Source organism: Scyliorhinus torazame, chromosome 16, assembly GCF_047496885.1.
Source record: "Scyliorhinus torazame isolate Kashiwa2021f chromosome 16, sScyTor2.1, whole genome shotgun sequence".
Classification (NCBI taxonomy): Eukaryota; Metazoa; Chordata; class Chondrichthyes; order Carcharhiniformes; family Scyliorhinidae; genus Scyliorhinus; species Scyliorhinus torazame.
This window is the reverse complement of record NC_092722.1, coordinates 151,675,474-151,692,680: the sequence shown is the minus strand read 5'-3', so window position 1 is coordinate 151,692,680 and position 17,207 is coordinate 151,675,474. Positions and strand designations below refer to the sequence as shown.

General features: G+C 44.0%; 1 protein-coding gene across 3 annotated transcripts in view; it reads right to left on the bottom strand.

Moving 5' to 3' along the window:
• Window positions 1-17,207, bottom strand: part of dhx32a (DEAH (Asp-Glu-Ala-His) box polypeptide 32a) — an 81,537-nt gene that overhangs the window by 29,808 nt on the left and 34,522 nt on the right. The window contains exons 2-4 of one of the 3 annotated variants that reach the window (XM_072479214.1): window positions 16,095-16,547; window positions 2,841-3,034; window positions 671-1,055 (exon numbers count right to left, since the gene is read on the bottom strand). In XM_072479214.1, the coding sequence (XP_072335315.1) occupies window positions 671-1,055; window positions 2,841-3,034; window positions 16,095-16,373 (858 nt within the window). In that variant the 5' untranslated portion in view covers window positions 16,374-16,547. Of the gene's footprint in view, window positions 1-670; window positions 1,056-2,840; window positions 3,035-16,094; window positions 17,032-17,207 lie in introns of those variants that run through there. The other 2 variants (XM_072479215.1, XM_072479213.1) reach the window with 2 other exon arrangements.

The following is a 17,207-nucleotide window of genomic DNA, read 5'->3' as shown; positions in this document are numbered from 1 at the left end:
AGAGGTGGTGAAGAGGTCAAGAAAGGTAGAGCTGGGCATACGTGGAATCTGACCGCATTTCATAACGTGAAGGCAGCATGGGTATCATATACATATTAAGATGGGAGCTAAGGATAAGCCCTCAGGAGACTCCAGAGTGGGACAGGAATTTGACTTTACTGCCGTGTATGGAACGTTGATGAGCGCAAAATAGCTGCTGCATTTACCTATATAGGATGTTGTATAACTGTACATCTCTCTTTTCAAGACAACGGGTGCCATTTCAAAGCTGGAACAAATCATTAAAAATGAAAAAACCTGGCCTACCAAAGTATCAAATAATTGAAGTTTTCAGGAGGGACCTACTGAAACCCAGAATGCATTCCATTGGCCTACCTTGAAACATAGAAATGATGTAAATAATTTATTTTAAATATATGCATTGACGACAAGAAAAGGCCAGTTTCATTGCAGCTTCACCTAAACATTTCAGGACCTTGGCAGGAAAGTTTATTACATACAAACCTTGTAGAGGAAGGTATTGCTTTAATTGAAAATATTACACATATCATTACACACAAAATGGCAAGCACTGGAACATATAATTTGTCTCAGTTATTCACAGCCAATGATGTGGCTTATGAGTTTATACTGTCTTATTAGATGTAAAAGATGTGAGCAATGAACTTACCTTTTTACAAGATAGAAAAATGGCAGCATCCCCTTTCTCCCGTGTTCGATGTATCTCAAACAGCAACCTAAGTGCAGGTAGGAAATAGCTTTCTTGAGGAATGCAACTATAAACAACCTCGACAGGACATCTAATGGGCTCTTCATTTCCCACTCGTATTAAAGGAGCATTGCCATAATGACTATGCAGTTTATTGGACATATGAGGGGAAATTATTATGACAACTTTTAGTTCCGGCCTTTGTCTCACAATATCTTTCAGGAGACCTAATAGCACATCCGTAGAAACAGTTCTTTTGTGAGTTTCATCTATAATGATGACTCCATAGTGTTCCAGTAGAGGGTCTGACATCATTTCCTGCAGTAGCATATCGTCCGTGCTGTACCTAGAATATGAAGATATTGTTGTTTAGTGGTCATGATCTGAGTTTGCTTTCAAGACAAAAAAAGGGCTAAAAGTTACTCAGATTTTGACATAATTTATTTTTGTGCATAACAGGGCCCTTCCATCACCTTGCATGCTTACCTTTAAAATAGTAAATTTCATTAAGTAAAATTATAATGGGTTTCAACTGTGAATTAGGGAATTTTCTGTCAAGCAAGTGGATGACATGATTTCCTCTCCCCTTTGGGACTCCAGCGCAGACTGATCGATCATTTGGAAGTCTACTCTCCTTGTTGACATATAGGAAATGAAACCAGACATGTTGAATCCAGTTCCTAACAAGTAATGGGCATTTTTACTTCTAGGTTTTAAAGATCTCTGGAGCGGCACAGTGGCACAATGATTAGCACTGCTGGCTCACAGCTCCAGGGACCCGGGTTCAGTTCTGGCCTCGGGTGACTGTGTGGAGTTTGCACTTTCTCCCCGTGTCTGCGTGGGTTTCCTCTGGGTGTTCGGTTTCTTCCCACAGTCCAAAGATGTGCAGATTAGGTGGATTGGCCATGCTAAGTTGCCGCTTAGTGTCCAAAGAAATGCAGGTTAGGTGGATTGGCTATGCTAAATTGCCCCTTAGTGTCCAAAAGGTTACTGGGATAGGGTGAAGGTGTGGGCTTAAGTAGGGTGCTCTTTCCAAGGGTCGGTGCAGGCTCGGTGGACCGAATGGCCTCCTTCTGCACTGTAAATTCTATGATCTCCAGTCTGAGTAACTCCCACAAGTCCTGAAAGAAGTGCTGTTAGGTGAATTGGACATTCTGAATTCTCACTCCGTGTACCCGAACAGGTGCTGGAATGTGGCGACTAGGGCTTTTCACAGTAACTTCATTGCAGTGTTAATGTAAGCCTAAGACTTCTTGTGACAATAATAAAGATTATTATTTTTTTAATATGCCAAGGGAGTGCAGAACGCAGATATTTGAATGTTGCAATTAGCCCAAAATATATTTGAGTCCATTGGAATGAAGTCTAGGCTCTTCCCCGGGCACACTGAAGCTGGGATTGAGTTACCCTGGTGCACAAGCCTCATCTAGCTCACCCCAAGTAGCAGGTTAAAAGCAAAAACATGTGATCAAGTAGCCTTTCCTGCTACTAGAGAATAAAAGTCTGTTCAAGTGTAAAATTGTATCAGGAGGGGGAAGAAAGATAATGGTAGCGCATTTTCTGAATTTGTTCTTTGTTATTCAATTGAGATACCACAAACCTACAAATTTAAACTGGGAAAATGACGGCAATTTACAAAGCATGGGGATAGCTTTAGCTTTGTTACATTTAAATGGTGATTAGTTTCATTTGCTTTCTAAGGTTATAAACATGATCTAATGTGTGCAGCATGACTACATCTGACCGTATGCCTATTTACAAATATTTCCCCTATGGTAATTACAATTTTCATAAAAAGTGTGCATGCAATTACCTTTAATCAGTTTAAGTATTTATGAAACACTTCATTTACTATTTTTGTGTTAAATTATCTCTACTTCTTTGTTCAAATGTTGTTTCACTCAAATTTCCCTTTATCTTCCTCCCCTCCAAATAACCTTATTCATTCTCATCCTTTCATTGTGTCCTGGTTGCATTCCATTGTCGAGCCTTGTCAAGAGTAATGCAAATGATAAGGACCGGCATATGGTGTAATTTGCTTGGAGAAGGGCTTGCAGCTGTAGTAGCTTCTGATTTGCATCAGAGTCACGGTTCTGCAAGGGTCACCAAAAGCAGATGTAAGCACACAGACCTCAGGATAGTCTCATTGATGCAGCAGTTTTCAAATGGAATTATGTAGCCCACTTCATGCCCTATGTTGACATCCATTTCATCTGCCACGCGGAGGGCAAGGCCGACAGCCGTCTGCTTCTGCGTCTGTGTGCACACCACAACCCCATGCTGATACTTGGAAGAAAGACAATGTTCCGCACACCACTGCGGGATCTAAAAAAAAGAAATCAAAGGAAGCAATCAGGGCACCACTGCCTTCTGGCATGACGCTTTACTATAGCGTGGTTAGTCAGACAGCAGCTAGACACTTATAAAAACAAAGTTACGTTGTTTCAGAAGAAACAAGTCATTAATTAATAAACTCTAATCTGAAATGGAGGCATGGAAGCGTCACTATATATTTAGGGATATAACTTTTTATCTGTGTACACACCTAAATATTACAAATGGAAAAAAAATGATGGTCATAATTAAAGATGGTAATTCTAGCAACTTGGATAGCTCTTTGAATAGGTCAGTGGCTTATTGCACGATGCAGTAACAAATCACAGAATCCAGGTTCCCAGATTTCTCTGATTTATGGTGTTAGGTGAGCTTAGCTGGGGCCTAGATCATAGAACTCCTACAGTGCAGAAGGAGGCCAGTCAGTCCATCAAGTCTGCACCAACCCTTTGAAAGGCCACCAACCTAGGCCCAATCCCTATAACTTCACCCAAACTTTGGACACTTAAAGGGAATTTAGCATGGCTAATCCACCTACCTGCACATCTTTGGATTATGGGATGAAACTGGAGCACCCGGAGGAAAGCCACGCAGGCATGGGGAGAAAGTGCAAATTTCACACAGTCACCCGAAATGGGAATCGAACCTAGGTCCCTGGTGCTGTGAGGCAGCTGGGTACAACTATGCCACCCATAATGAACAATGTACGATGAACAACCTCAGCATCCCTCAGATTACTTCTGGTCTTTCCCAAACTATTCCTGCTAAAATTAAACCTAAAAATGTGTCTAAAAGTTCTCCTAGGCTTAAAGCAACCTCACTTTACTTTACGTGACTTTTGGCATTAATATTGTATGGCTGAGATACTTAGCGATTATTTTTGCAATGCCGTTATTCTGTTTTATCTACTGAGATGTTGACCTCATTTAACTTTCAAATTATGAGCTTGAGTTACTCCACTTTGTTTATTACCCTCCTCTTTCTGGCACTTCCCCCCACCCTTGGACAACTAAATAACTCATTGGAGGAGGAGGCTCCACAAACACCTCCATCATCAAATGATGGGGAGGCCAGCACGTTCGTGCAAAGGATAAGACTGGAGCATTTGCAACAATTTTTCGCCAGAAGTGCCGAGTGCATTATCCATCTTGGCCTCCTCCGGCTGTTCTCGGCACCACAAATGCCAGTCTTCAGCCAATTCAATTCAGTCCACAGAATGTCAAGAAACAATCAAAAGCACTGGATATTACAAAGGCTGTGCGCCCGGCAATAGTACTGAAGACTTGGGCTCCAGAACTAGCTGTTAGCCATGCTTTTCCAATACAGCAACAACACTGGCTTCTATCTGGCAATATGCAAAACATCCAAGGTATGTCCTGTCCACAAAAGGCAGGAAGAATCCAACCCAGCCAATCACCACGTCAATCAACACTCAATCATCAACAAAGTGCTGGAAGGGGTCGTTAACAGTGCTATCAAGCATTCAAACATACGAATTAGGAGCAGGAGTTGGCAACTCAGCCCTTCGAGCACTGATTGTAACTTCAACTCCACATTCCTGCCTACCCCTGATGACCTTAATTAAGAATTTATCTAGTTACGGGCTGGGATTGAATGGTTTGGGGATCTATTTGTTGGGGGAGCTTCTCGAATTTGGAGGAGAATTTGAGTTGCCCGCTGGGAATGGGTTCCGGTATTTGCAGGTGAGCGATTTTGTCCTGCAGCAGGTATCGTCCCTTCCTCACCTGCCACCACAGGGGCTGCAGGACAAGGTGGCGTCAAGAACAGGGGTAGGGGAGGGTAAAATGTCAAAGTTGATGGATTGGGGGGAGCCCCGATAGGGGTAGTGAAATGTAAGCAGGAGGAAGAGTTGGGGAAAGAGGTGGACGCTGGATTGTGGCAGGAGGCATTGAGGAGGGTGAATGCATCCTCGTTGTGTGCAAGGCTTAGTCTTATTCAGTTTAAGGTGGTCCACATGACGGTGGCCAGGATGAGCAAGTTTTTTGAAGGGGTGGAGGATAGGTGTGGGTGGTGTGCGGATGGGCCCGCAAATCATGTCCACATGTTTTGGGCTTGACCAAAGCTTGGGGTATCCTGGCAGGGGTTTGCCGATGTTATGTTGGTGGTTTTGAAGGTGAAGATGGTCCCAAGTCCAGAAGTGGCGATCTTTGGAGCATCAGAAAACCCAGGAGTCCAGGGGGCAAGAGAGGCCGATGTCTTGGCCTTTGCCTCCCTGGTAGACCGGAGACTGATCCTATTAGAATGGAGGGACTCGGGGCCCCACGAAACCGGGGGTGTAGGTGAGTGACCTGGCAGAGTCCCTTAGGCTGGAAAAGATAAAGTTCGACTTGAAACGGTCTGTGGAGGAGTTTGCCCGGAGATGGCCGTTGTTCATCGACTTCTTTGAGAACTGTTAGGATGTCAGCAGTGGGGATGGGCGGGGGGAATAAAATGGGGAGATAGGGAGCTGGTGCGGGAGGTGGGGTGTTAAGCTATTTAGTTGATTTGCTTATTTGCAGCCCTGTTGGCTTGTTTTGCTTTGTGGTTATGTTGGATGTGTAAATATATGAATGCCTCAATAATATATTTTTCCAAAAAAAAGGATTTATCCAGCTGAGCCTTAAAAGTATTCAGACTCTGATTCCACCTTTCAGGAAGAGAGTTCCAAAGATTCACGATCCACTGAAAGAAAAACATTTCTTCATCTCTGTCTTAAATAAGTGACCCCTTTTTTTAAACAGTGACCCTAACTTTTAGATTCTCCCACAAGAGGAAACATCCTCTCCATATCCACCATGTCAACACTCCTCAGGATTTTACATGTTCAAACCACCTCTTCTAACCCCCAGTGGCCGCAAGCCTAACCTGTTCAACCTTCCCTCAGAAGACAACCAACCCATTCCTGGTATTAGTCTACCGAACCTTCTCTGAACTGCTGTCAATGCATTTACATATTTCCTCAAATATAGAGACCAATACTGTACACAATACTCCAGATGTGGTCTCACCAGTGCCCTGTACAACTGGATTATAACCTCTCTACTTTTGTAATCAATTCTCCTCTTAATAAACAATAACATTCTACTAACTTTCCTAATTACTTGCTGTACCTGCACTCTACCCTTTTATGATTCATGCACTAGGATACCGAGATCCCTCTGTCCCGCAGAGCTGGCAATCTCTCCCCACTTAGATAATAAGCTTCTTTTTTGTTTTTCCTGCAAAAATATAGAATTTGCCTGGATGAGTGCAGCTCCAACAACACTTATGAAGCTTGACACTATCCAGGACAAAGCAGCCTGCTTGATTGCTCCCCCTTCCACAAACATTCAAACCCTCCATCACCGATGAACAGTGGCACCCATGTGTACCATCTACAAGATCCGCTGCAGTAACTCGCCAAGGTTCCTTAGGCAGAACCTTCCAAACCCATGACCATTTCCATTTAGAAGGACAAGAGCAACAGATACCTGGGAACCCCACCACCTGGAGATTCCCCTCCAAGTCACTCACCACTTGGAGGGGAAAGATGTAAATGCATTCACTGTCGCTGGGGCAAAATCCTGGAATTCCCCAACTAACAGCACCGTGAGTGTACCTACCCCTCAGGGACTTAAGTGGTTCAAGGAGGCAGTTCACCACCTCCTTCCATAGGCCAACTAGGGATGGGCAATAAATGCTGCCTTAACCAGCGATATCTACATCCCATTAATGATTTTTTTCTTATTTGAAACCGGCACAAAATATATTTTAAAAGGAATAAAATGGCCAGCTCCAAACAAGAGCATGCCACTTCCCAGATCTGGTTCACTCCAATTCTTCATTGAAACTTGCTTTTCTGATATAAATGAAGTGGCAATGTGTAAGCAAAAGGAATAGGTTTGTTCGACAAGTTTCAAACTTGGCTAGCCAACAGTCCTGGCTCAAATTCAACTAGGAGGATTTCTGGAGATTTAAAACATAAAAAATGCTGATAAGCGGTTGATATTTTTCTGGGTTTAAAATGAACAGAATGGTCTGAATGTCAGGCCCATCAGGCACACTGTGTGGGCAGGCCTGGAAGCAGATGTGACGCAATTTCGCGCTGGCTGGTCAATTAAGGCCCGCCCAGTGGTCGGGATATCTGAGTGGGTGTGGGAGCTAGTCGGATGCAATGGTGACTCAGCGGGGTCTTTCTAAGTCGGCAGCTCCCTGAAGGATGGTGGAAGTTGGGGAGGAGCCTCAGGGAGATCGGGAAGAGAAATGCTGACCTTACCCTTCATGGCCTCAGCATCTGGTGGGCACGAGAGGCGGGAGGACAAGTCTAGTGAGCACTCTGCCTTCCATTTTTCAGATGAATGCTTCGAGTGCAGATGAAGGAGGTTAGTGCTAGGTGGGACATTTTGATACTACTGTATGGCAAGAAGGCATCACACCTGACAAAGAAGGCCTGGACAGAGATGACAGCCCAGGTCTGTGCTATGATGCGGTCTGGCACACATGGCTCCAATGCCACTGCCAGCGAGGGGGTGGCACCAAGATTCAGCACTCTCAAAAAACCATGAGCGCAAGAGGGAATTTTCATGAATGCTCTTCCGTTCTGCCATTATTTGTAAAGTTGTTTACTGGTGTGACTGTTCAGTTTGTTGTCTGTAAATGCCAAGAGCATAGAAATGTTGCCTTTGTGTTAATGGCTTGAGTATGTTTCATATGTTTTACAGGTGCAGGACACACCAGTCTCTGGTGCGGGCGAGAGGGGCTGTAAACTTTATTGCACAGATACTGAGTGGACTTTGGGTTTAATAGAACGATTTATTGCAGACATCTTGTCAGGAGGCGTTGCCACTGCCTTGACAGACTAGCTGAAATCGCATTGAATCAAAGTTTTGCTGCTATCGCTATCTCCCTGAATGTTCCATAAGTCCGCCTCTTCATCCTCATCATGTTATTCCTGGGTTTCTGTTCTGATCCACCACTGGAATGGTCAATAGTGTCCTGCGGAGCTGCCTCACTATCCTCATCCTCTAATGTGTCCCCCTTACCAGAGCCCGATTACGGAGAGAAACATTCACTCCTACAAATGACTATGCTCTGTACCCAATTCATGCCACCCTTGGATTATATCAAGAAAAATACAGATTGTCCGCACCCTGCCGTTTTGCCTGTGACAAGCACCAAATTGCACTGGCAATTTAAAATCTCGATCAGTGGGCTTTCTAATGGCCTTAATTCGTCATTTAATTGTCAGCGGGTTCGGCTCCAACACCCACACACCCAACAACCTCAAAATTACATGTGTGTGCGATGAGGTCGGGACCTACAAATGACTGCGGAACATAAAATTCAAGCCTATATATTTTCAATGGAAAATATTTAATATCCAATTCTATGCAGCAAGGTATGATGTGATAATTTTAAAAAGGCTCCAAAGATAATCGCTGCTGTCAGTAAGTAGAAATGATTGGCTTTGGAACCAGTTGTCCCTGCCAGGATAGAATCGATAAACAAACTTAGCTAGAATGAAGGAAAGAATACAGGTTCAAGATCAAATGAATGGCCGCATGTCGATTTATATTTTCATCAATAAATTCTCAAAAGCAGACATTTATATTTTTGCGACATGGAATATTGCAGTTTTTAATCTACAATATTCTGTTACAAATTATTTTTTTCAAATAAATTTAGAGTACCCAATTACTTTTTTTTTCCAATTAAGGGACAATTTAGCGTGGCCAATCCATCTGCCCATCTACCCCTTTGGATTGTGGGGGTGAGACCTGCACAGATACGGGGAGAATGTGCAAACTCCACAAGGACAGTGGCCCAGGGCTGGGATTGAACCTGTGTCCTCAGCGCAATGAGGCAGTGGTGCTAACCACTGCGGCACCACAAATTCATATTAAATGTAAATTATTAAAAAGAGCTGAATGCAAAAATGAATTAATGTTTAAGGCTGAGTCCAGCCTTTCTGTCTTTGCTCATCTTAGCAAAAATGGAAATGGAAATAAATAGGGACATAATCTTGGTACAAAGTGGCAGCAGCCTGGTTTTTTTAGGTTTACCACTGACCCCCGCATTAATACAAAAAGAAATGAAAGAAATACTTGTGAAAAGTACACTGGGAATTAGATACACACAAGCACGCAACAGTTCGGTGACCTGGGCATAATATTGGAGTATTGCATGAGGTGATTGTGACTGAGGTACATTTATCAGCTGGCCCATTAAGATCTGTAGGGCAGTCAATCACTTACTTGGAAAGGTCATTCTGCTGTCAATTTCTATGCATCAGAGACCTGGTGCATAAGAGACATCACAGAAGTCAGCTATTGTCTTTTTGCTCTTGGACAACTAAAAACATTCTTAAATACACAAAGAATGACAAACAGTGCACATACAATAAAGATTTATTTTTAAATTGTTTTTCAGTGCTTATTGTATATATATTTAATGTGCTTTTGTGAGTCATTATCCTAAAATATTCACGAGAGATGCTCCAACTTTGTTTATAACTTGTGTAGCCGAGATATCTACGAGAGATGGCTAATGATAGCTTGCGGTGCATACCATCTAACTCATAGGGAATGGATGTTTTCGACTCTCTCACAGCACCCGCCTTTCAGTATGTGCAACGAACTGTAATTCTCTTGTACCAGCTTCCGTTTGAAAGTAGGCCATGATCTGTACTCCTATATAAGTGGGGCACGGTGAACTTGGAAAAGCTAGTCCTTCATAAGTCATCAGCATTGTTACCCATATTTTTGTTGGTACCTGCTTCAAATGGAGGTGCTGTTCTGGCACTATTCTTACTGGGTTCACTTTGCTCTATGAAGAGCAAATTAGCTTTGTTAGAGCATAAAGGCAAGAAAAACAGAATGATGCAACATAGGAGTACATGCCCATTTGGGTCATGAAACATTACTGCAAGCTGCAACATTATGCACTTGCATATAAATGAATGCATGGGCAAATTAAACTGGCACAATACAGAAGCAGGCCATTCGGCCCTTGTGTCTTTGCTCTTTGAAAGAATGATTCAATTCACCCCAGTTCCCAGCACTTTCCCTGTAGCTCTGCAAATTTCTCCTTTTGAAGACTACATCCATTTTCCTTTCTCAAACTACTATTGGATCCGCTTCCACCAGCATTTCAGGTAGTGCATTCCAGATCATAACAAGCATTCAACAATTGCTGACGCAACGTTATTGTGCAATTCACAGAATCAATATGGTACACATCAATAGTTGTGCACATCCTTCCCAATCACACACTTCAAACTTTCCAAATAAATGAATGGTAATAATCACTTTATAACTAGGGTTGAATTTCGGTCCCTACTTTCCCTCCCTTTATGCACAACCAAAAATGCAAGAGCAGTGGAATTTGAGACACAATCAGCAAGCTTCTTTTCCGCAGAATATTCTTCTCATCATGGCATGTTTTATGCAAAATATATAATCAATGTAGTTGATTCTTAACTATTACAATCCAAGTTAATGTTATAACTGATGGAAAGATCCCAGAATGGAAGCTTGGCTCAAAGGAATATGGGCTGGATTCTCCGCCATCGGAATGCTCCGTTCTGCCGGCAGCTGGGGGGGGTTTCCCGACGGCGTGGGGCTGCCCCACAATGGGAAAACCCATTGACCAGCCAGCGGAATGGAATATCCCACCGGTGTGCTGAACCAGAAATCTGGCGCTGCAGGACGGAGAATCCAGCCCTATAATTTTTACTTTTAAAAAAATAAAACATGGATGAACAGTCACAGGACCGCTAATTAGTTTTAACAATGAGGAAAAACATTAATTAAATATGAAAAAAATAAATGATACCATATGCCTTTACTCCCTCCTCAGCTTAACAATTATACACAGGCTTTAGGATTAACAAGGATTATAAAGTACATTGTGATCTACAATGGTCTCATTAACACTAAGTCCCTTTTAAGCACTCAAGATGACTGTAGTCAAATGTACACACTCCACTCTGAACCCAAGTTAGCGTCTGTGGATTTCTCCTCAGAATCCCCCCAGATGAGAGTTTCCAAACTCTCTCCCAAAAACACACTTTAAAATCTTCTCATAATAATGCTTTCCCTTAGTGGTTTGCATTCAGAATTCTAGACAAGGTGATTCAAATTAAACTTTCAAACAAATCTTCCGCTCCACTTTTAACAGAGAATCCAGTCCAGGATTTCATACCTACCCCTTTAGGATTTCTTTGTCCTGACTGTTGAGCAAACTGCTCACAATTGCTTTAACTCTTGATTCCTATACTGTATTAAAATGGCATCAGACATTTGATTTAACTTTTAAAGCTACTGTCCCACTTTCAATCGGGTTATTGAAATTGTCATTTTAACTCAGAACACTTTGTTTACTCTTTCTTGAATTCTTCTGAACAATACCTTGGCATGTTCCCTTAAATTCAGGTGTCTTAAACTTTCTTTCGGTCCCATTGCTTGATTATCTGGCTTGTATCTTGTTCGTTAGGAACCCTGCATCTTTGAAACTCCCGGGGCAGCACGGTGGTGCAGTGGTTAGTACTTCTGCCTCACAGCGCTGAGGCCCCAGGTTCAATCCCGGCTCTGGGTCACTGTCCATGTGGAGTTTGCACATTCTCCCCGTGTTTGCGTGGGTTTCGCCCCCACAACCCAAAAAGATGTGCAGGGTAGGTGGATTGGCCATGCTAACTTGCCCCCTAATTGGAAAACAAGAATTGGGTACTCTAAATTTATTTTTTAAATGAAAAAATAATCTTTGAAATTCTATGTCCTGTCCAGCTTCTCCTAAAAGAGTTGAGAGCTGTTCACTCCTCCAGCGTATTGTCTCTAACTGCCCACAAATTCAGCTAAAACTAAAACTTAAAAGTTTCTCGACCTACAAGACCCCAATTGTTAAGCAACATCCACCTGCTTATGCCTTTTATTTATTCTTTACAGTGTAGCCCTCTCTAAGCATAATAGAGACACAGTTGTAACTTAACCAACCCCGACACATACATGTACCTTTGTCAGGGGACCTCCAGTGGTGACAGGGAGGAGAAGGTCGTACATAAGGTAGCTCCACTCATGGCCTTTGCTTTTTGGCTTTTTTAACCCGGTTCCTGGGGATTTTGTTATCAAAACCGACCGATTGTATGAGATAAGGAATTTGTCGGCGAAAATAAGTCACAATAGGGCAGCACAATAGGTTAGCACTACTGCCTCACAGCACCAGGGACCCGGTTTCAATTCGGGCCTCAGGTGACTGCCTGTGTGGAGTTTGCACTTTCTCCCCGTGTCTGCGTGGATTTCCTCTGGATTCTCCGGTTTCCTCCAACAGTCAAAGGATGTGCAGGTGAGGTTACTGGATTATGGCGATCGGGTGAGGACCGGACCCGAGGTAGGATGTTCTTTCAGAGGTGCAGACTCGATGGGATGAATGGCCTTTCTGAAGGGATTCTATGAAATCTATGAAGAAGGCTATAGGGGGCGTTCCTTCGATAGAGCCAGAAAATCTAAGATGTTCAGCAGGAGGGAAGGCAGCGGACCCGGCCTCAAGTATGGCTGTTCAGATTATGGTGGAAACGCTGACTGGGGTGATGGTGCAGGAGTTTGAAAAACAGTTTGCAAAGCATTTTGATGAGCAAGGCAGGGTGATGTTGGAAACCCATAAGCGGTTAATTGAGGAGGCACTTGGTCCGATTCAAGAGAAGCTGTAAACGACCTCGGAGACTGTGAAGAGGCATGAAGAGGGGCTGAAAGGTGTGGAGATGGAGGTGGCATGTGGCGCACTGGGACTGCAGCGCTGAGGACCCGGGTTTGAATCCCAGCCCTGGGTCACTGTCCGTGTGCAGTTTGCACATTCTCCTCATGTCTGTGTGGGTTTCACCCCCACAATCCAAAGATGTGCAGGTTAGGTGGATTGGCCACGCTAAATTGGAATAAAAATAATTGGGTACTCTAAATTTGTGAAAAATATTTAGGTGTGGAGGTTGCCTTGTCGCGGCATGGTAATTTAGTCACTTCGTTGGAAGCTGAGATGCTGCTGGTGGAGTACAGGAACAAGAGTCTGAGGGCAAAGTTGGATATCTTGGAGAGCAGTCATGGAGACAGAATCTCAGAATCGTGGGGTTGCTGGAAGGGATGGAGAGCCCAAAGCCCATGCTTGCAAAGCTGTTGTGGGGGTGGGGGGGGGGGGGGGAAGAGGCAGGGGAAAGGAGTGGGGGAGGGGATGATGAGAATGCTCCCTCCATAGTTGGATCAGGCCCACTGAGTACTCTGGCAGAAGCCTTGGGCGAATGAGCCGCCATGGGTGGTGATTATTGGATTGCACAGCTTTAAGGAGAAGGAGCGGGTTCTGCAATGGGTCAAAGTGAATGGGGAAGCAAGGTGGGAAGGATGCATCAAATGGATATACCAGGATGTCGGAACAGAGTTGGCAAAGAAGCATGCGGTTTTTAATAGGTAAAATCAGTGCTGTTCTTCAGGAATGGAGTCAGGTTTGGAGAGGAGTACCTGGCGAGGCCGAGAGTGACTTAAAATCGAAAGATTATTTTTTTCAATACATTGGAAGAGGCACAGGCTTCTGTCAAGAAGCATGGACTTGAACTTCATTAAATGGTTTTGATTGAGATTTGGGGCGGTTGGGAGGGGTTGGTTTGAGATGTGTTGTAGTTGGTATCTGTTGCATGTTTGCGACTGAGGGGGCTACAGTTGTCGGTGGGGACTGGGGGGAGGGGTAAGAGTATGGGGAATATAATGGCCCCCAGGGGGAGTTTAAGTATTGTAAGGGTGTTGGACTTTGGTTACTCTTCTGCAGCCGGGGCATGCTGGGGAGCATTGTTTTTCTTTGTTCTTTGAGCATACACCCTGGGTGGGGAATTACTTTTGCGAGCTGTGAAGTTTGAGTGAGGTGGGGTAGGGGCTGCGGCTTGTTGGATCTGTTTAGACAAGGTGTGGTGAGTCGAGCTTGCTTATTTGGTGGCGACAGGGGGGAGGGGAGGTGAGGAGGGAGTCTTTTTTTCTGGTAAGCTCTTTTCAGGTTTATGGGGGGGGGAGAGGGGTTTGGGGGAGGTGGAGAAATCTGACGGGGACTAAGGGCTTTTCTTTGTCTCGCATTAAGGGTGGAGTTTGTGGCTGACCTGGGCCCGGGCCTACTCAAGGTAGTGACCTTTGCCTTCTGTCTTTAGGAATTGGTCACAGTCCATGGTTCGGAGAGGGGGGGGGGGCGGGGGAGGTGGGGTAAGGGGATTTGTGGTTTGGGGGTATTTTCTTTCAAGGGCTGGAGTTTGTAAATTATATTTTGTTTGTATGGATGTGTTTATTTTGTGTTTTATAAAATGAAAACTTTAATAAAAATGTTAATTTTTTAAAAACACCTTTATCCAGCATGAATCTAACTATAGATTATACCCTTCTGGGCAGAAACATTAAATTAAATCCACTTAAAACTATACCTTACTAATACTTACTAAGCTATACTTCTAATGTTTACCAATACAAATATAAAAATCTCTTCAACCTACCTTTGTTTTCCTTACATAACTGCCCCCTAAAATGTCTTGGCACGCAGATGTAGGCAGCTCATTATCACCTTTCAAAGGGCATTTAGGGAGAGGCAATAAACAGTGGGCATTGTCAGTGATGGCTCACGTCCCACAAACAAACAAGAAAAAATCAGACTAAACAAAATCACTGCTCATTACATCATAGAATGTTTACAGTGCAGGCCATTCGACCCATCTAGCCCGCACCCTTGCCAACAAATCTCTGTTTACATCTTTAGTGACTACATTTCTTCATATTCATACACATCATATGTTACTACTTTATAACAATATTGCATTGATCGTCTTGTAATAAAGGGGAATACAACTTTGTTCAATCCTCCAACCTGGTTGTCAGTAGTTGTGAATCAAGTTCATAGAATCCCTACAGCGCAGAAGGAGGCCATTCAGCCCATCATGTCTGCACCAACTTTCTGAAAGAGCACCCTACCTAGGCCCACTCCATCGCAACCCTGTAAGCCCACTTAACCTTTGGACACTAAGGGGCAATTTAACGTAGACAATCCACCTGACCTGCACATCTTTAGACTGTAGGAGGAAACCGGAGCAGCTGGATGAAACCCACGCAGACACGGGAGAATGTGCAAACTTCACAAAGTCACCCAAGGCGGGAATGGAACCCAGGTCCCTGGTGGTGTGAGACAGCAGTGCTAACCACTGCCACCATGTCATCCCTATGTGATTAACAATGCTACAGTCTTTACAAAGTGGTCACCCATCCCTATCTTGCTTATTTTTCTCAGAAAGGTCATCAGGGTCATCACTTACTTTTCTCAAGAGAGGTCATCAGCGATTACATTGATAAATCTACTTTTCACCTAAACTTGTGTCATTTCCTCTCATAAAATAGCTGGGTTAACAAACCTGGACATTCAGACCGGTTAGGAGGCCCATTGGCTACTTTGGAGGCATTAAAAGATCATTACCAACGGAAACATTATTACCTTTGATGGTTGCTGTGTTGCTCCTAACAAAAACAAAACCACATGCATTCCTAACAATTGGAATTTAAAAACCCTCCAGGTCCTATAAGTGCGAGATCTAACTGAAAATCGTCTCCAAATGTTCTTCATGTTTCAATAAATAGAAAACATCACCATGTTTAGTTAAAAACAGAAAGGCTTCCCAGAAAACTATATAATGTTATCATTAGTGATTAACACATCGTAAACACTTGCTCATATTATCTAGCTGTTGGCACAGCACAGACAACCCACAAAACAAGCATTGTGTTTTCTCCTGCCAGAGTTGCTCTTTCAATGCCAGCCTTATCATTAAGGTCAGGTCAGCGAAAATTACTGCTGTGTGTTTCGAGTGAGGCAGCAAAAACTAAAGGTTTGTCTGAGGTTTCACCGTGGCCATCATGCCTCGTTAACCCCAAGTATGGACAAAACTTTTGAAAACATTGGCGCCTTTTTCAAAACCTAGTTGGGATCAGTCATTACAGCTGTACTCATACAAAATAAGAGTATGAAGTCAACGTTTATTTTTTTTGCCGCGAGTTTCACTGGTGGTTCTTACCTGACTGCTCTTCCCGATCCTGGCGTTTCCAGATACGATGATAAAGTGATGGCTTACTAAAGTCGCCATGAAGGTGCCCTTAGCTTCCCACACTGGCAGCTGCCTCCTTTCCTGCAGGAGTTTGTAATAGCGGGAAGAATAGGGCAGACCATCAAAGGGGTTCAGCTCCAGGTCTGCATCGCAGAGTACAGCCTCATCCCCACTGTCGGATCCAAACTCTTGGGGGAAAGTTTGCCTGTCAGAGAGCGGTGGGGTGTCCTGGGGCCGCACAGCAGCCATGGTAACCGCAGTGTGAACGAGGAAGGGCTCAGCAGACTATCGCACCCAAGTGATTTCAATCCGTTTTGTCAGTTACCTGGGTCCTGTAACCAGTTAAACATTCACACCAGCACCCCCAGATACAATTCGCAGCGACTTCACACTCTTCCCGTCCTCTGTTTTGGCAACGATCATCTGCAAACGAAATGCATGTTTATTGCAAATCGACTGTTTGAAGCTGTTGCTACACACACAAAAAAATAACTTTCTCCTTTCTTTTTTTTCAGTTTAAAGCTGCCCGATTTCCCTCCATCTCAGCCCACGTGGCGGGCTGTTGACTGACTGGATCGCCCGGGCTAAAGGAGAGAGTGTTGTGCGGAATAATACGGTCATGTGGCCACTTAATCTCTTGACAATACCGGCCGGGAAATGCTTGTTGGAAACTGCAGAGTGTGAAAGCTTTAATTGGTCTCCCAGTCACCGGCTGCACAAACACATCTGTCACTGGAGCGGCTGCCGAGGCGCTAGCACAAATGCAAATCACATTGAATTGTGCTTGGCTCCCGCGATCCGAGCGGCTGCTGGCTGGAACTGGGGTGGGAGCCGTCCGCCTACCCAGAACGTAACCTTCCCCAAACCAGGAATTGTTCCAATGCAACTTTTGCCGTGTTTAATTTCATGGGGCTGTTGAAGTGAGTTTGAGGTCTGGAGCTTGCAGGAAGGTGAAAGAATTCACCCAGTTTTGCCACCCCGGGCAATCTAAACTAATCCTGATTTCAACACAGTCGGGGTGCCGTGAGCAGGTCATAGGTCGAGATATTTGGAATTTAGAGGCAATAAGTGGTTTGAGAGGAG